Source organism: Hippoglossus stenolepis, chromosome 2 (genome assembly GCF_022539355.2).
Source record: "Hippoglossus stenolepis isolate QCI-W04-F060 chromosome 2, HSTE1.2, whole genome shotgun sequence".
NCBI lineage: Eukaryota > Metazoa > Chordata > Actinopteri > Pleuronectiformes > Pleuronectidae > Hippoglossus > Hippoglossus stenolepis.
The window spans coordinates 14,176,354-14,193,729 of NC_061484.1; the positions used below are offsets into that span (position 1 = coordinate 14,176,354).

At 38.9% G+C, this 17,376-nt stretch overlaps 2 protein-coding genes across 2 annotated transcripts; both read left to right on the forward strand.

Moving 5' to 3' along the window:
- Window positions 1–1,131: 1,131 nt before the first annotated feature.
- zgc:174863 (uncharacterized protein LOC100136852 homolog) lies at window positions 1,132–10,322 on the forward strand. The gene is made up of 8 exons (XM_035181816.1): window positions 1,132–1,230; window positions 4,026–4,096; window positions 4,186–4,527; window positions 4,807–5,121; window positions 6,089–6,211; window positions 7,695–7,739; window positions 7,834–7,872; window positions 8,214–10,322. The coding sequence occupies exons 2-7, from the start codon at window positions 4,036–4,038 to the stop codon at window positions 7,869–7,871; spliced, it is 924 nt and encodes a 307-aa protein (XP_035037707.1). The 5' UTR covers window positions 1,132–1,230; window positions 4,026–4,035; the 3' UTR covers window position 7,872; window positions 8,214–10,322.
- A 1,685-nt stretch (window positions 10,323–12,007) lies between these two features.
- Window positions 12,008–16,156, forward strand: LOC118115961. The gene is made up of 4 exons (XM_035167209.1): window positions 12,008–12,148; window positions 12,718–13,053; window positions 13,928–14,067; window positions 14,543–16,156. The coding sequence occupies exons 1-4, from the start codon at window positions 12,097–12,099 to the stop codon at window positions 14,669–14,671; spliced, it is 657 nt and encodes a 218-aa protein (XP_035023100.1). The 5' UTR covers window positions 12,008–12,096; the 3' UTR covers window positions 14,672–16,156.
- The last annotated feature ends 1,220 nt before the right edge of the window (window positions 16,157–17,376 follow it).

Here is a 17,376-nt window from a genome sequence, read left to right on the forward strand (position 1 = left end):
TGGATTGCACATAACGGTTTATATTGCACAGAAATATTTTACAAATGACTATACTACAGTGAATATTGCCCAGTCGGGACGTGTTAAGTGACAGTGGTGGTGCATGTACATGGTTTTACTTGGAGCAGAGCTGGTAAAATGAAAGACTTAACGATCATTGACGGGGTTTTCCGTGAATCATTGTCGGAAGAAGATAAGAAGAGGGTAGAGAGAAACCAGAATTGGAAAACCAAATCTCGCTTCGCCTCCTCCTAAATTCTACTGTGGAAACATCCTGTGTCACGTTTGTCCAGGGTCAGATTTATCATTATGAGCGGTTGATTATATTAAAGAATTATGAATCTTATTCTATGATCCCAGAACACTCATCTCACATAATGATCGATTCTTTTATTAAGGAGTTCAATCTTTCTTCAGAGCAGCGCATTCATCAGCCGCTCGCTCGCTCTTTTCCTCTCTCTCTCTCTCACACACACACACACATACTCACAAACAAACAGTGTGATCGGGCACATGTGTAAACTCAGTCTGGGTAATAACAACAGACTTTATAAACTTAGGGGAGCAGTTGTACAGGGTTGGTCATCACCCTGTATCCAAATTGTACAGACATTGTAATCTACATTCACCGGAGGCAGGAGGGTGGTGCCTGGTTGAGTTTATCATCAGGACGGGGGTAAAGGGAAAGAAAAGGGTCACTGTGTTCACACAGGTGCATGAGGGGATGCGGTCTCCAACACTAATCTAGATGTAACACAAATGTGGTACCAGACAGTATTAACCAGGATGAGTGGAAGCCCACTACCCCAAAATGTCTATTTTCATCCTAAATTGGGATCAAACCATTTCATGACATATCCCAAAAAAACAACCGGGAAAAGTGGTGGGGTTGTATTTAATACTTCAGTGACAGGGATCATATCTACATCGCTCAGGTCTTAGCAGTTTGGCGAACAAAAATCTATTCGTACACTATTTAACATCCCGTGAAAAACAAAAGTGCTAAAAAAGCAATATTTGTGAACATTGTTAAATATGTACTCTACAGTGCCACAGAGGAGCATGGCCGTTATTGTGACTTGACTTCAGTTGATATAATCGCAGCCTCCTCCTCTTACTCATAACGAAAGTGAAAGTAAACGTACACGTAACAGGTCACACCGCAGAGTTCGGTCAGTCAGCGTCTGGTACAGCAGCAGAAGTGTTCCTGACTGTGGAGGGGCGCGCACTGTGAGTTTGTCTTTATATTATTATTGTATTGATGTGTGATATATTTGCTAACCATAACCCATAGACCACTTGTCGGGACACACGCTGCATGTGCACTGCCGACTTAAAGGGAATCTTGCAGTGATGTGGTTGAAGTTACTTACAGACAATAAAAAAGTTCATCAATAGCAATATAACAAAGGTTCATCATATATATATTTATATATATTGCTTATTGTGCAAGCACAGTGGACGTATCTGGTTAAAATAAAGTAAAATGAAATGAATAATCTCTGACTCCTTACATCCAGCTTAAAAAATGACCCAAAAACACCTAAATATTTGGAGGAAAATTCAATGCGACAGTGATTTAAGTTAGGGCTGGGCAAAAAGCATTACTGTTGTTTAACAAGTGTTTGTCCTTCTCTACCTATAAAGAAGAAACCACAACCTTCACTCAGGAGCAAAGATCCGCCTTTAAACTTGAAAGAAGTATTAATGTGACAATTTATCATGATGAATATCTAAATCAATTTACATACAATTCTTAACATTGAAGCACATCTTTTCTGCATTGTTTATTAAGTAAAATAGAAGTTTTCAAATGGTCACACATCAGCAAACCTGAAAGCCGATATGTCTGTGAAAGGCTCTTACAATTTGGAAGAGCCTTTCACTTTCTGGTCAGCACAAACAATGATTAACATTTAACTTTCTTAATGATCAAGGAAGTAAGCTTTTTCATTAGGTGACTTTCACAAAGTATAAATAGATCACGTTCAAGTTTAACATGCAAATGATTGAGGCAGTTTGGGCGACAGGGAGTCTGCGTGTCCTGAAATAATAACTAGTTTGTTTTGCTGATATTGCAGCAGAAGTCTTTGCATTCTATACACAGCATATTCCTCAGCAATGTATTAATACCTGTTAAAAATTGAAGAGCAAGTGCAAGTCTGACATTTGTTTCCTCACTGTTAATGTTTGATGTTAATGTCACTTGGAATGAAGCGGGAGGACGTGTAGGCAGGGGTTGAACTGATGGATGCAGGGAGTGTCGAGGCTGGAGTTAGGATTCAGTCCATTTACTGGAGCCTATCAGCTGTTTTCAGACATGAACATGGAGTTTGAGGTATTATAGTCTGAAGCAGTAACACGTCAACTCTCTCCCACAGCACAGCTCATTGGTCCAGCAGATGCTAGAATCAAAAACGATTGTGAAAGAGAGATCCAAAGAACATTCCTGCTCTAATAGGATCCAGAAATGGAGTGAACACACAGCACAGCCCGAACCAGCTGGGCCATGTTTAACCATGGCCCAGCTGGTTCCAACAATTGCTACCCCATTGGACCATTCATATATTCAATCTTGGCACGATACAAGAAGCGCAGCTGTGTCACCTCTGCGTCCAAGAAATCCAGTGTTTGAGCACTTGTGTGTGTTAGAGCAACAAAAATACCCTCAGACTGATTGTTTAGATTGTAGCTTGCATGAGAACCGGTCTTTGGAATTTTGGAATTTCCAATCTTACCAATAAACACTAATCCCTTTGGGAAATTTCCTCACCTCTTTGTGTTGATGCATCGGTGACCAGTTCAGCTGGAAAATCAAAATGCAAAAGTGTAAAGACTGTGGCTGATGATAAGTCACTAGTTGTTCAGGGACATGCTTCGCCACATCTCGTCCTGCAGCATGTGGATTCCTGCTGTAACACAATCCTGCAGGAATACCCACAGCGCAAAGCACAGTACAGTACAAATATAAGTAAATAGACTTACCATGAAACTTATTGGATGGATGTGGGCTGGATCAGGGAAGAATAATACAATTTTGATACGGATCTGGATCCAGGAATTTTGTTGTTCTTTAATATTGTGAGATGAGACGTTTCTTTGTTAATTTCTCAGAGAATTATCTGTGACTCTTGATGACTTGACGATTTTTCGGGTCATTGACAGGTTCTGAGCAAGTTAACCTCCTCTGCAGCAGGTTAGAGATGCAGCATTAGTTACTGTGATGGAAATTCATCTTGAGATTTGAAATAATGAAATTCTCAGACTGGAGTTGCCTTTGAGTCTTTATAATAGTAAGCTCTGCAGAGGTTACACAACAAGCATGGGTGCTCAAAATGGAACTGGCCGCAAGTTCACAAAAGCCAGAACTTATACAAAGAGGCGTTTCATAAAACATAATATGAAAAAAGACATGTAAGACATGGGATCATCTGTGTCTGTCCGTCCGCTGTAGCAGTTGGAAGAAAAACATCACCAAATAAGGGCATGCACCCTGTTGATCAAGGTCATAGCAGTGAGACACCGCCAAATAAGGGTTCCATCCTGTCAGGTAGACAGTATCACAGCAGTGAGACACCTGGTCAGGGGGATTTCCAATACCTTAGACACTGGTCAGTTGAATTTTCCACTACATTACCATGGCGAAGTAACCCGCTAAGAACTGAACCACCATTAAACCTGAAGTTACCTCGCTAACCACAAATCCTGCTTTGTAGTTGTTTGTAGCAAATTGAAGCTGATAAGATGAGCGGATCTCGAGATATGTGAGACACATACAGACAGACAGAGATTTCTGGAAATATTAGGTAGATGAGTCAGAGACAGAAGTAATAAGCTCTAATATTTATCATTATTGTATTGAGTAGAATCATGTGCAATATTAGTGGTAAGACTTTGTGGAGACGCTGCCCAGAAAAAAACAAAACATGTGCACTTTGATTCACAAAAACAGATCCCTGTGTTTTTAAATGTGTACATGAGTTTTACATTTGAATAATTTTTTTTTATTTTAACTGTCATTGCAGGTAACTGAACATGGCCCTCATTGGTACCCTCTTCTTTATTTTCACTGCGACATGTGTCGGTGCACAGAACGGTAAGTTTTACCATTATCTGTGCATTACAAATGTGAATTGCTACTTGGTGCTGATGTAATCTGCCATTTCGCCCCTTTTTCTTCTTCAGTTTTTGCAACCATGCAACACATTGCTGAAAGCTTCGGCAAGCATGGCCAGCAGTCACTGCTGGAGTGTGTCGTCCAACCCACAGAAGAGGCAGCGGGCTTAGAAATCAAAATCGTCTCTTGGAAGAAAGAGGGGGTGAAGAAGCCCTTACTGGTTTTTCCTAAGAGTGAGAATACGACACTGCCGACAGGCTACATGTTTGCTGAGCCGTCCTGGAACAAGAAGAACATGAACGTGTCCCTTCTCATCACCAACACTACAATGGCACATGCTGGAGTTTACACATGCTGGGTGAAAATAAACAACGCCGATGTTTCTACGACCACCAACCTCAAAGTCACAGGTGAGACAGAGGCATCAAACTCATTTCAAAGCTTAACCCTGTGTAAAGTAGTTTTGTTTCCTGTGAACATCAATTTGTCACATAGACAATTGACTTGTTGAAAGATTTAATTGAGGTCTTGATAGTTTGATTGTTTGGAGTTTGAGGGACTTTCCTGGTATTTCCTTTCACTAAGTATCAGTTGGCTCTCCTGTGTATTTTCTTATTTTCACTTTCACTGTGACAAATAGTCCCTGCTGTTGTAACCCAGATCGTCTACTGTTTTTTTGTTCTTTGCAGCCAAATACAGTAAACCAATTATACGCTCCGTCCCTGAGAAGATTCCCCAAAACACAGATGTTGCCCTGATATGTGACTCGGACGGTGGCTACCCAAAAGGTGCGATTCACTGGATCGTTGAGCACGACACGGAGTGGACCAAAAGCTCTGAGATGAAGGCGGAGCCAGGCCCGAGTGGTCTGTTTCACCTCTCCAGCAAGCTGACTCTGCTGCGAGGATCCATCTTCTCCAAGTATACCTGCGTGGTGGTCAATGCCAGTGGCGGCATAGAGGAGGAGACCGTATTTGTAATAGAAGACGAACCAAGACCAGACGGTAGGTGTCTTCCAGCACCACACGCCGCACAACACACACACCGTTTAGAACCGTTTAGCACTGCACACGGAAGTCATTTCAGCCATAGTAGCACCTAAGGTCACGCTTTAACTGAAGTTTGAAGCGACACGAATGTTATCACTATTACATAAGCATGGCATTGTTTAGGATTGCACAACTGACAGGAACTTGAAACCCAAGCCACCTCTAATAGTGAGTGGGAGGTCATAGAGTCCCACATAGGCTCAGTTTCCCAACAGAAACCAAAAAGGAGCTGATAGACCAGGAAACTGACACAGATAAACATTGAACCACAAAAAGGAAAGTAGAACTGTTGCAGATTTAAGTGCCCTGCCAAACCATGTTCTTTCTCCTCTTAGCTGGAATCTGTTTATTTTATCCATAACTGCAGCCAACTCATATTGTGCTGTTTTTCAAATGCTCTTCACCGAACAGATAGGCTGCAACATGTCTCTAAATCTCATCATCATCAAAACTTCACAAAAATGCACCTCACAAAGAAAGGACACTCCTTGATTGGGCAAGTCTTAATGTTGTTTAATGGACTATTCACTCCCACTTGTGGAAGAATTCATCAATTGGTTCAATTGGGAGCAGCACGGGGGTGCAGGGATTAGAACGTTTGATGGAAGATTCCTGGTTTGGCATGTTCTCCCTGTGTCTGTGTGGGTGTTCTGTGGCTTCATCCCACAGTCCAAAAATGTGCCGATTTGAGTTGGACTGAGTGGCAGACTCTAGGCTTCATTTATTGTCAGCTGGTCAGTTCTGTGTAATGCAGATGCTGCTTGTCACACTTCCCTTTTGTGCACAAGGGATAATTTGATATTTTAATCTGAGCTCATGTCCAAACTATGCAGACCCCTCTGGGATAAAAGTGAAAGTAAATAGTGTCAGTGGGAAATTCCCACCAGTACATGCCAACTTGACATTTGACTTTATGTATTAGTTCGTGCAGGCCAAGGAGGGGAAAAGTCTGATTCAACCTCGAAAATCGTCGCTCCTGTGGTGGTGATCGGATCGCTGATCATTGGATTGATGATTTTGCTCCTTTATCGACGGCGACGTCAGAGTGAGTACCTTCACGAGCACGCTTTTGAGTCTTTATTCCAATCTTTTTGGGTAATGACTTTACACATGTAAGTGCAATTTAAATCTACAGTTTTTGCTGGTTGAAGGTGTTTCTACCACACAACAACAGGCTTAAAACTCAAATAACCACTAAACATTAGTGTAGTTACACATCATAGAAATAAGAATCACATCTATTGTCACTTCCATGCACTCGGCACACATGAAACCGAAATACGATTCTCTACAGATGCTTGAAGTATTTAATCTGATACTTGAATACGAGCCTAGTTGCATCAGAGTTCATAACTGAGTTTCTGTGCACAATAAGGAGCTAAAAGGAAACGGCAGACAAAACAAAAGGAGACAAAAATAAGAGGGAGAAACCAGAAGGTAGACAAACCTGAAGAATGTCTGGCAGGTGGCCATGTTGTTCAGTCTTAAAGCAACATGGTGAAAAACTGTTCAAATGTGTTGTTAAGAGGGAACAAGCAGTGTAGCAACTGTAAACATTGACATTATTAAACAGTGTTCTCCAAACTGAATATGATTTTCATATTATGTTTGTATTATCATAATATTATAATTTTATTATCAGGCTATTATGACTTTATTCTTTTTATATTATGACTTTATTCACATTATATCATGACTTTAATATCATAATATTATGACTTTATTCAAGTAAAATTATGATTTTATTCTTTTAAAACTGACTTTATTCTCTATAAGAGGCCATACTACTGTCAGGTTAAAAGATCAATGGTTGATGTTTGATGATTTATCTGAGTTAAAACTAACTAAGATTGAGGTCCTTCCATCGCCATTAAAACAAAGCTTCTTTTTGTTTGTGGTGAATTTAGTGAACATGTGAGTCAATCGCTTCCTCAACGACATATTTTGAAACGACATGAAATCAGACTCACACACGCCCCACTCCGCCCCATCTCACTCCTGGTTCTTTGGAAGTCATACTCACAGGTTTGTCACTGGCCACACTCAGAGACGGTCTGTCAGCACACCATCTGTCTGCTTAATGATCTGCATTGCTCATTTGCTCAGGAGTAAACACTTCAAAGTTCAGCACATTTGAATCATAAAGTTATGAAATATCGCGTGGCAGACTGTGATGCAGAGAAACCCATTTTCCTACTTGGTTGGTCGGGAGCTTCATTTACGCACTCAGTCGCAGTGCAGAGCCACCAGCGACCCAACCAGTCCACCGAGCCAACAACAGTGAGTGGCGGGACAAAAAAAAAAAAGCCTGTCATTATAAAGAGAGTATGTACGGACAGGTTGAACAGCTCTCTCTTATTATACTGCTCATCAGACTGGTTATACCTCAAAAAGGTTGAGAACCACTGTCTTTAATAACTGGGCATCAAACTGTGTTCGGGGGTAGTAGAAACCTGGGTTCAGTTACTTATCAGACGTATTTGAATGACCAGACATTTTAATAATCTGTGACATTTTATTTTTTCCAGATGGCCATTTGACAAGCAATTCAAGCGAGGAGGAGGAGGAGGAGGGTACGTCTGTATTTTGATCCAGATTTGTTTCAAAACTGTTTTCACATGCATTCCTTAAGCTCTAATTCACGCTTTGACTTTCAATCTTTTATAGGTCTGCGTAATAAAGACGACGGGAGCTCCCATGTGTGAGGTAATTGCAGCACTTCCAGTAAACGAATGAATTTGTTTCACCCAGGGGCGGAGCCAGGGAGCTGGGCCAGGGGGAGGCACAGGCCCTAGCCGAGATGTTAATGGCCCCTGAAGTGCCAAGTGTCTGGTTACTTACAAATAGTAAACATGTGAATTAGTTAAGCTTTTCTGAAGAACCAAATTGAATTGAACAATTTTCAGTATATATTCAATGATGTTGGCCTCTCTGTGTAACCTGTTGCCCCGGTTTTAGCTGCATTGTATTTTATGTGTATTTGCAGTCAAATAGATTGTAGCAAATATCTAAAATCTCTCTCTCTCTCTCTCTCTCTCTGTCTGCAGGAGAAACGTCATGTCACATGAATGTACAAACTTACTGTCAACCTCTAAAATCATCACTTCCTTGTGTGCTCCACTTCACAATATAACCAGGGATAACTTGTATTATTACTCTGATTCATCAAAGGACATGTACCACCTTTATTTACCCACTCCTACTCCTCCTTAAGTTGACACTTTTCAAATCAAGTCTGAATCTAATACAGGAGTGCAAATGTCAGACAAATAGAAGTCAGGGAGTTGTGTTCAGGGTGTGACGACCACATAAGGAACAAGAGCGATATAATAATGCGAGGGCGTTGGACATCTGAGTCAGTGCTGGTCATTGACTGGAAAAAGATAGTATAGATCCATCTTTGTTTAGGCTGAGCAGAAGCTGTGGGAATATGTGGATTGGCCCCGATGCCATTTCTTCTCACTTTCTCTCCCTCTTTATTAGTGTTCTATTGATAGAGGCACTGTGTGTGTGTATTTGTGCGCGGGCGTGCACATGTGTATCTATAGGTGTGAGGGCCAATTTTGGTTCAATACTATCATTGTGAGGACATTTTGGCTGGTCCTCACAAATTCAATGGGCTGTTTGAGGGTTAAGATTTGGTTTTAGGGTTAGGGTTGGAATTAGGTTTAGGTTAAAGCATCTAGTTGTGATGGATAAGGGTCTAGGGAATGCATTATGTCAGTGAGTGTCCTAACAAGTATAAAGAGACGTGCGTGTGTGTTATGTCAAAATGAAACTAATGCAGCTTGCTGTTGTGGTTGAACAGATTTTGACTTTTGCTTTTATTTTACACATGCACCGTATTTCTTTCTCACCGACAGCAAATCTCACAAATCACACAAAAAAATAACACTGTGTTAGTAAAGCTGTTTTCAGACATAAACTTCAGCAAATTAATTTGTATTTCACATATGAAGAACGCAGTAGGAGAGTCAGAAGCATTTTCCAGAACAGGATAATGTGCAGGACATAACCTAACCCTAACCCTGGCATCGACTCTTATGACCAAAAGCTGTGTCTTCTTCTTCACCCTGAAATATTTTATATATCTTTTTTTTTTTTCAGTTTTGCGTCCGTCGCATGTACGGAACGTCATCAACCAGTAAATTACCAGTAAATCCTTCCAGCTAGCACGGAAAGGTTCTGGAAAAAATGTCAGGGGCAAATGACTAAGATATTTGCGTTGTTGCATACAGCCCCTGTGGAAAGTTTCAGGAGAATGTTAGGACTTGTTAGTTCATGTCTGAAACCGCACTCCTGCTGATAATATCAAACCAAAGCTTCAGCAATCATTATTATGCACGAGGCAGGACAGACTCAAAATGAAGAATCACAAGAAATTATTACTCTTAAATGACCTATTTTAAGATTAAGATTTTTTTTTAAATATGTAGCATATACCTGTATATAGAAATGTATTACAAGTGTTGAGGTCTTTGGTCTGTTGGATTTTAATCGAATGTTACTGAGAAAATTCAACACTTGCAAATTTCATATCCTCATTCTAGCCACTGAGAAAGTACCGGTTGTACTTCCAAGAGTGTCACATGATCTCACTGGCTAATGCGGGATATTAAATGCTGTGTTTGTTTTTGATGAACTGCGATGTGTGCTCATTCGACATGTGGCAGTAATTGGCAGCTTAGCTTCACCCTCTCAGACAAGTCTTCACTTTCATTATTATCTCTATCTGACGGCAGATCAGGTCGTCCATATCTTAAGGATTTTGTGAATAATTTTGGCCTAAGGTGTAGCAGGGCACAAGGAAGCCGTATTCTAGGTGTGTACTAAAACAACCTGTGACTTATCTTGATGCTTTGGGTCAATCATTAACTTGTAGGAGAGAAAAACAGGATCTGTATGAACTTTGGATATCTCTTCAACTTTTATGTTCTGGCAATTTGAAAACCATAACATGAGCCTGCGAGAACTGTTTTGTATATACTGTAATGTTTTTGTCTGTAATCAAATTGCCATGCTGTGTGGATGCAGATTGCGTGTCAGGGTAAAAATGAAAGCTGTCATAGGACTGTGTACTTTTTGTTGTGATTAACATGAACTGTAGGAGCTGTGATCTGTTAATGTGATCAAAATAAACACTGAATGGAAAAATGCGAGGGTGATGTTTTTGTTATTTCTGCCGCAGGATCATGTAGATTAGATTTCAGTTAGTTAAGTTCAGGTAAACAAACAGGAAACATGAAGGCTGTCTGAGATTGCTCTACCCACATGTAAAAACTGTTGGTTAAGGATCACTGCTCGTCCCTCAGTTTGTGGCATCCTGTTTTTCAACTTTTCTCCTTCCTGACGAGCTGGTTTGATAGATGAACCATGTGCTATCATGCAGATCTTTTTACTTCCTCATTCTGCTGTTGGACAGATTGTGACTATCATCCTTGTTCCTCCTTTCTCTTTGCTTTGTCTTTACAGAAAATCTGTCTCATCGAGAAAAGGTGGCATTTTCACAGTTCTTAAAACAAACTGTGTGTAATCAATAGTATCAGGTTGTTGTGATACTTTTTACTTGGCTTTAAATCTTTTCAAAGAAATTTCAGATTGATCTTCTTTCATCTTTCTTTGATCTCCATTTAATTTCAGTAAATAAAATGATATATTTTGATCTCACATCATTTTAGATAAAGGCATCGTTTAAATCTCACTCAAGTCTGCCATCTGCTGGAAAAATCGCATTACAACATGTTGTTAGGCCTTGCGAGCAAAGGTGAACCCCACGAAAACGTATTTATAGCAGGGTAGATTTTATTTTGGAATAAGTTTGATAAGTCATTTCAGTGGCAACCTCTAGCAGTAGTGACCCTGCTTTAAAGCAGTTATGAACTTCAACATGTGAACATATCATCAAGAGTCATGGAGAGTGTTTAAGAGAGAGTGCAGGACTTAAGATTTAAGGTGAAGTTGTTTTACACAGGTCATCAAACATCACAGGGATTTATCTTTGCTTTTACTTTTATTTAACCACACTTTGAATAGAGTCTGTTTTCACCTTATTGTTCTGCTGTATATACAACGTACAATGAGATAAAGAGAAGACAATGATGTAGTTAGTTAGACTCTGCCCCGGTTGTGAATGTTTGAGACCTTTTTTATTTGGACTTTTGATTTATGTTATAGAGTCAGAACCTACTTGTGTTTGGGCTTTTTGAATGAGATTTTTTTTTTAGTTCTTTGTTTTAGTTCTTTCTTTTGTTTGTTTATTCTGTTCAGTCTCTCCTCTTCTGTTTTGAGTTTCAGTTTCTGGATGACCTTCCATCTGATTGTTTACTAGTTCATATTCTGATGAGATATTGTCCCCAGCATTTCCCTTTTTTTTGCGTATGTCCGCATTTGGGTCCAGATCTACAACAAAGGTGACTTTACGCGAACATTTATTTAAACTGAGGTGATTGATTGTAAATCTATCCTCTTAAACCCATGACACAAGTTTTTAAGATAATTAATTATTAGTCCCAATACAGGGACATTTTATGTTGCAGCAGTAAAGAGGTGAGTAAAAAATGAGATATATCAGTATGCAACTTAAACACAAGGTAATAGGAAAAAAAAGCCATAATATTCTAACAAAATATATAAAGTGTAAACAGGAGAGTTTGAACCCTAACGAGTTAGGGATACTTTAGCGTTTACATTTTCCTCCAACCACAAATGTATTTATCATTTAGTTTTCAGCATCATAACCTTCTTGCCTGTCTCACAAGTTGAAGGTCACGTCTCTGTTTCGGCGCCATGAGTGAAAGAAGAGTGAAATGGAATGATTTCATTCTCACAGGCTGCACGCCATCACACCACATCACACAGCACAGGAAGCACTGCTGTCGCTGTGTATATATATACATATGAGAAACAGAGATTTGCTTCCACTTCTGCAACATGATGCTGCTCAGCTGGTTTATAGTGTTCCTCTGTATTTCTGCAAACACAGGTGAGTCCATTCACTTTTCTTAACGTGAGAGGGAAGATTCTTCTGCAGCTCAAGCCTGTCTGCAACAACATTGACTGTATAATCATGATAATGATTATGATACAATGTTTATACAGCACTTTAGCTATGTACCATCGCAATTAGAACATCGCACAGTAGTGGGGTTGATAAAATAGATATTTTTTAAGGTCTTGACCTTATTATGTTATGATTTGGCCCTTTAAACTGAACTGAATTGACTTGTTAGTTAATTCATCATTTTGCTATCGATTTTTTGTGAAGTTTAGATAAGTGCTAGTCACATCAGCAGAGAAGTACAGAGATGCAAAAGTACAAAATACAGTTGAAAAAAGGTGCAGTATGAAAACTAAGTCTAATAAACAATACATATATATTGTATATTGTAGTACTTTTCATCAATAAAAAGAAGTCACAATTACACTCCAATTACATAACATTCAGAAATATCCAGTTATCCAGTCAGTATTAAAATAATACAGATGTCTATGTCTTGTGGTTTGTCATTAAACCCTGTGATCACACTGTTTGTCTTTTTGTTTTTATCACAGGGGACGTTGTAGTGTGGGGCAAGCCCGGAGAGAAGGTCACCTTGGAGTGCTCCTTTGCAAAATGTCTCAGCAGCATCTACGACTTGGTGGGGATGTATCTGTATCATGGTTTAAATCCGCAGGAGGAGGTGTTGTACTATTACAATGCCTCGGGATCTGAAAAAGTCTCCCCACGAAACAGATACTTAGAGAGGGTTGAGAAAAATGGATCTCTGAGGAACCACACCATCACCATCAGCAATCTGGTCGCCGAGGACTCTGGCATCTACAGATGTGGCTACAAAAGAACTGCCGACACTAATGTTATATGCACCGTCTACATACTTATTATATCAGGTGCGTTTTAACTTGATCAGCTCATGGAGGTATTGTCTCACAGTGTGGCCCATATATCATTTTGATGACTATAGTTATGAGTTACTGGCTAAGATTTTATACAAACGAGAATGGCACTCACAAGACCTCATACCTCCGCCAAAGCCCAAACAGTTTCCTTGAATTCAATCAAACTGCACCAAATTTCACACACTCATGGTTTTCACCTCCTTAAATGTATCCCATTTCTTTTTTTATCCGTTCCTGGGGAGATTGGTGAAAACGTCAAAAAACGTCCAATCTCACAATCTCAAAATGCTCAAAGAGAGATTGTGACTCTCTCACAAATACATTTTAGAATTGTTTTTAAGAGTTTTTTCTGGACTTGCACCTAAGTACATTTAAGATCTTTAGACACCTTATGTGCCGCTGTCCTGTCAGGGCTCTCGGAGACGTGTTGCAAGCTCCTTCTCTTCTTTTAAATCTCGTTTCAAGACTCATTTTCACAGATGTGCTTTCACCTATATTTCTTACTTCATAACTATATTTTATGATGTTTCATTTGATCTTTTCTCATCTGTAGTCATTTCTTTCTGTATCAGTGCTCGAATGCTGTGTGATATTCACATTTTCCTTTTTAACTTGGAAAGCTCCTTGTAACTAGGATTCGAAAGGGGCGACATGAATAAAGTTTATTATTTAGGAGGAGTATAGAAACAATGACCTGTCCTTCAGGCTCATGTAGAATTCAGTTTCATTTTCCAAAATCAGAAGCTATGAAATATAGTTGAAGCTGTGCCACATGGGCTCTCTCCATGTTGAATTTGCAACATTTCCATGGAGACATTTCGTTTGCTGTAATCCATTTTTTTTGCCTATTCTTCATTTCACACAGGAGAAGCACCGACTTCCAGTCCAAAAGGGGATCCTCATTCCCACGTCAATGAGAAAAGTCTAACTCTGGTGTTAGTCACCGTTGCCACCTGTGCCATCAGCATATTTGCCACCATCCTCTTCGTCCTGCTGATTCTGAAGGTGAGTTCAGACCTCTAAAGAAAACTCTGTGCTGGATCGAGCTTGGTTATTCTGGTTTCAATCTTCAAACTAAAGCTCTGCAAACTGTTACAGTCATCTGCAGAGATTGATTTGTTGTGCGTCAACACAATTTAGCAGTCTTTTACACTGCTGCTGAAGACATCCGGTTTTCACTGTTGGGATCTTCAGGTCACTAAAACCACTGTGTGCATGTGTTCAAACTTATTGTACTCCAGTTTGCAGTTTTTTCCAACAATGTCTTCAGTTAAATTTAATTTATTTTTATATAAATTCCCACTGATCTGGTGATTTATTTTCGTCTTGACCGTAAAACATTACACCATAAAGGAAATAGGTTTTCATCTTTGCTGGTGGGATCTTCAAATGGGATCTATACAGATTGTAATTTTCCAAAATCCACGCACACCTTCATGCTATACAGATGATCACTATGATGACATTTCACTCCCTGCAGTTGAAACAATGGACCAGAAGCAGAAGAAGAGCAAGAAGTGTCCCCAACGAATGTGTGTATGAAGTCATGACAAAGAACAGAATCGTCCCTCCAGAGGTGTCCTTGCCAAATCTGTATGATTTTGAGTAGAAGATGAGAATGCAGAGAAAGTGTTATTTGATGGACGACCATTTTCATCTTGACAGCTGGTTTTTACCTGTTAAATGTTTTTTGTTGCATTCAAATTTTCAGGTGATTTACTGTAAATAAACTTGAGAGGAAATATAAAGTGTATCAAATTTTAACAGCTAAACAATGAATTATTAAACCTGCTATATCTGTTTAATTGTTGTTAAAATACCCCCTTGTTTAAATCATTATTCATATCATTAGAACTTATTAGTATTTGAATTTTAATATTTCTTACGTTCTTTGCTGTGTTTGGCTGCTTTTACACCAGCGGTAGAATAAATAATAAAGCATTTGAGGAGGAATTGCAGGGGTTATAGGTTTATAACAACCACAAATAAATTGAGTCTGAAAAAAATAAATAATACCAACTATATAATGTATGTAATGTTATGTAATATTTGAAAATTATAATTGACACAAGATCTCAATGGGACGCATGAGTTCTGCAGGGAACACAATAGAAGTACAAGTAAAAACAAACAGAAAAAGTGAGTCACAAACAGGCAGGAAAGTGGCGTGATGGAGCGTTGTGAGTATATGTATGACAGAGCTTGTGGTCACAAACATTGCCCTTAATAATGACAGAATTATATGTAGAAGTGAACTGAGTGTGCTCACATCACAAATTAATACAAATCTTATATAATCCATTTCATAATAATTGAGACAATTCCCATTTCTTGGCAAATACTAACAAAGTTAAATATGCAAACACAACTCCTTATAATAAAGGTGGTAATGAAAATGATGAGAATGATTTTATTTTTTTATTTTAATTATTGTAAATGTGTAATATGTTTAATTGTATAATATATCTTTTGTGTATTGTGACTTTAACCGTTCTATTTTGTTTTCATGTTTTTTATGGCTACTGTGTATCGTGATACGTTCTTCACGTTGTAATTTGTGAATCAGTTTCTAAACCATGTGTCAGATGTGGTGTTGATGTGACAACAAAGAAATTAAGTTTGTATTGTGTGACCAAATGCAGAAAAGAATAAAAACAGATTATAAACTGATGAATTCACTCAAAGCCAACATGTCTTTTGAAAAGCCTTTGACAAACATGTGGGCAGGAGGTGTACGAGAAAACAAACCACAGGCAACAAGGAAACTAGGTCACACAGTAATGAAGGTTTATACAGTTTATAAAGTTTGGGGCTTTTTATTTCATTAATTTGTGTATTTGACAGGGATAAAGCAAAGAAACACTTTAACAGGCCAGAGAAACTTAAAACACATGTTCATGGTAAATAGACTGTATTTATATAGCACTTTTCTATATAGTGCTTTACTGTACAGTTCTGCCATTCACCCATTCACACACACTTTCAGCCAGTGTTTAACCTCTTTATCAAATGTTTTCAGATCAGTTTTTTTTATTTCTGTAGATACAAAAATGTGTTCCTATTACCAATAAATAAGTTTTGCAATTATACTGTTCACCGATGAAGACTTCCCTGATCTTTTCTTTGTGACATACGGTCAGCTCTGGCAAGATAGTTGACACGTTTAAAAATCAATTTGATGAAAGTCTAAATGTTTTCTGAGCTAAAATATGTTTGTAGTTGAATAGTTTAACGTAATAAACTGTTCATCCTTTGCTGAAATCAAAAGGACACCTTATAATGGTGGGATTTTTTGAGAGTGGGTGTTTAGGGGTAGACATACAGTCAGGTGCAGGAAACCTGACATGTCTGAGCTTACTTCCTGACGGTGGTTTACCTTTTTGTGTCCAGCAGCCTCACACGTCTCATAGACTCCACACTACTGTATGTGTGTGAGTGTAAACACAGGAAACCACACAACCACAGCCTCTATTTTGTATTTTAGCAGAACTTAGTGGACTAGATACCTGGAGCCCCTGGTGAGGACAATCATATAAGAGCACGTATGTTGACAGTTGCTCTTAGAGTCTAAAGGTTCAATCTGTTGAATTTAGTGACATCTAGCGGTGAAGTTGCATGTTGCAGCTGAATACCCCTCATCTCACCCTCCCCTTCCAAACATTAAAGAGAACCTGTGGAAACCTTCAGTTGTCATAAAAACTCAAAAGGTGTTTGATTTGTCCAGTTTGGACAACTGTAAAAAACATGGCGGCCTCCGTAGAGAGGACCCACTCCTGATGTAAATAAAAAACTATTTAAATATAAAGGGCCCATTCTAGGGTAAAGAAAACAACAATTTGTACAGTTTAGCTGTTAGAGATAACATGACTAGAATTATTTTATATTCAATTTCTGCCAATAGATCCCCCTTTTGCCTTGAAGTAGCTACAATCCTCGAGGATGAAAACACACACACACACACACACACACACACACACACACACACACACACACACACACACACACACACACACACACACACCTCCATCTGTGTTTCTATCGTGGTGCAAACACAGAAACCCACAATTACTTTTTTTTAAGTCTATTTTGCGTCAGCTAGCTAAAGACAATTTTAATGTTATTTACATCTATTTTTGCTCCTTCAGAAAATATGTCACAATATGTCACATATCTTGTGGAATCACCTCGAGTATTCTTAAGTGGTCATGCAGTGTTTGAAGTGGAGTTTGAAAATCACTGTTCTATTTGTAAAGCCAGGAAATATATTTATCATGTACTGTATATGAGCAACCACTGGGTAGTCACCAGGTTTTT

Bases quoted from the DNA above. Each gene is read 5' to 3' on its own strand.
- zgc:174863 (XM_035181816.1), top strand. From the start codon at position 4,036: ATGGCCCTCATTGGTACCCTCTTCTTTATTTTCACTGCGACATGTGTC. The intron at 4,097-4,185 runs GTAAGTTTTACC...TTTCTTCTTCAG, and splicing joins ATGTGTCGGTGCACAGAACG to TTTTTGCAACCATGCAACAC. The intron at 7,740-7,833 runs GTACGTCTGTAT...AATCTTTTATAG, and splicing joins CGAGGAGGAGGAGGAGGAGG to GTCTGCGTAATAAAGACGAC.
- LOC118115961 (XM_035167209.1), top strand. From the start codon at position 12,097: ATGATGCTGCTCAGCTGGTTTATAGTGTTCCTCTGTATTTCTGCAAAC. The intron at 13,054-13,927 runs GTGCGTTTTAAC...CATTTCACACAG, and splicing joins CTACATACTTATTATATCAG to GAGAAGCACCGACTTCCAGT. The intron at 14,068-14,542 runs GTGAGTTCAGAC...CACTCCCTGCAG, and splicing joins TCGTCCTGCTGATTCTGAAG to TTGAAACAATGGACCAGAAG.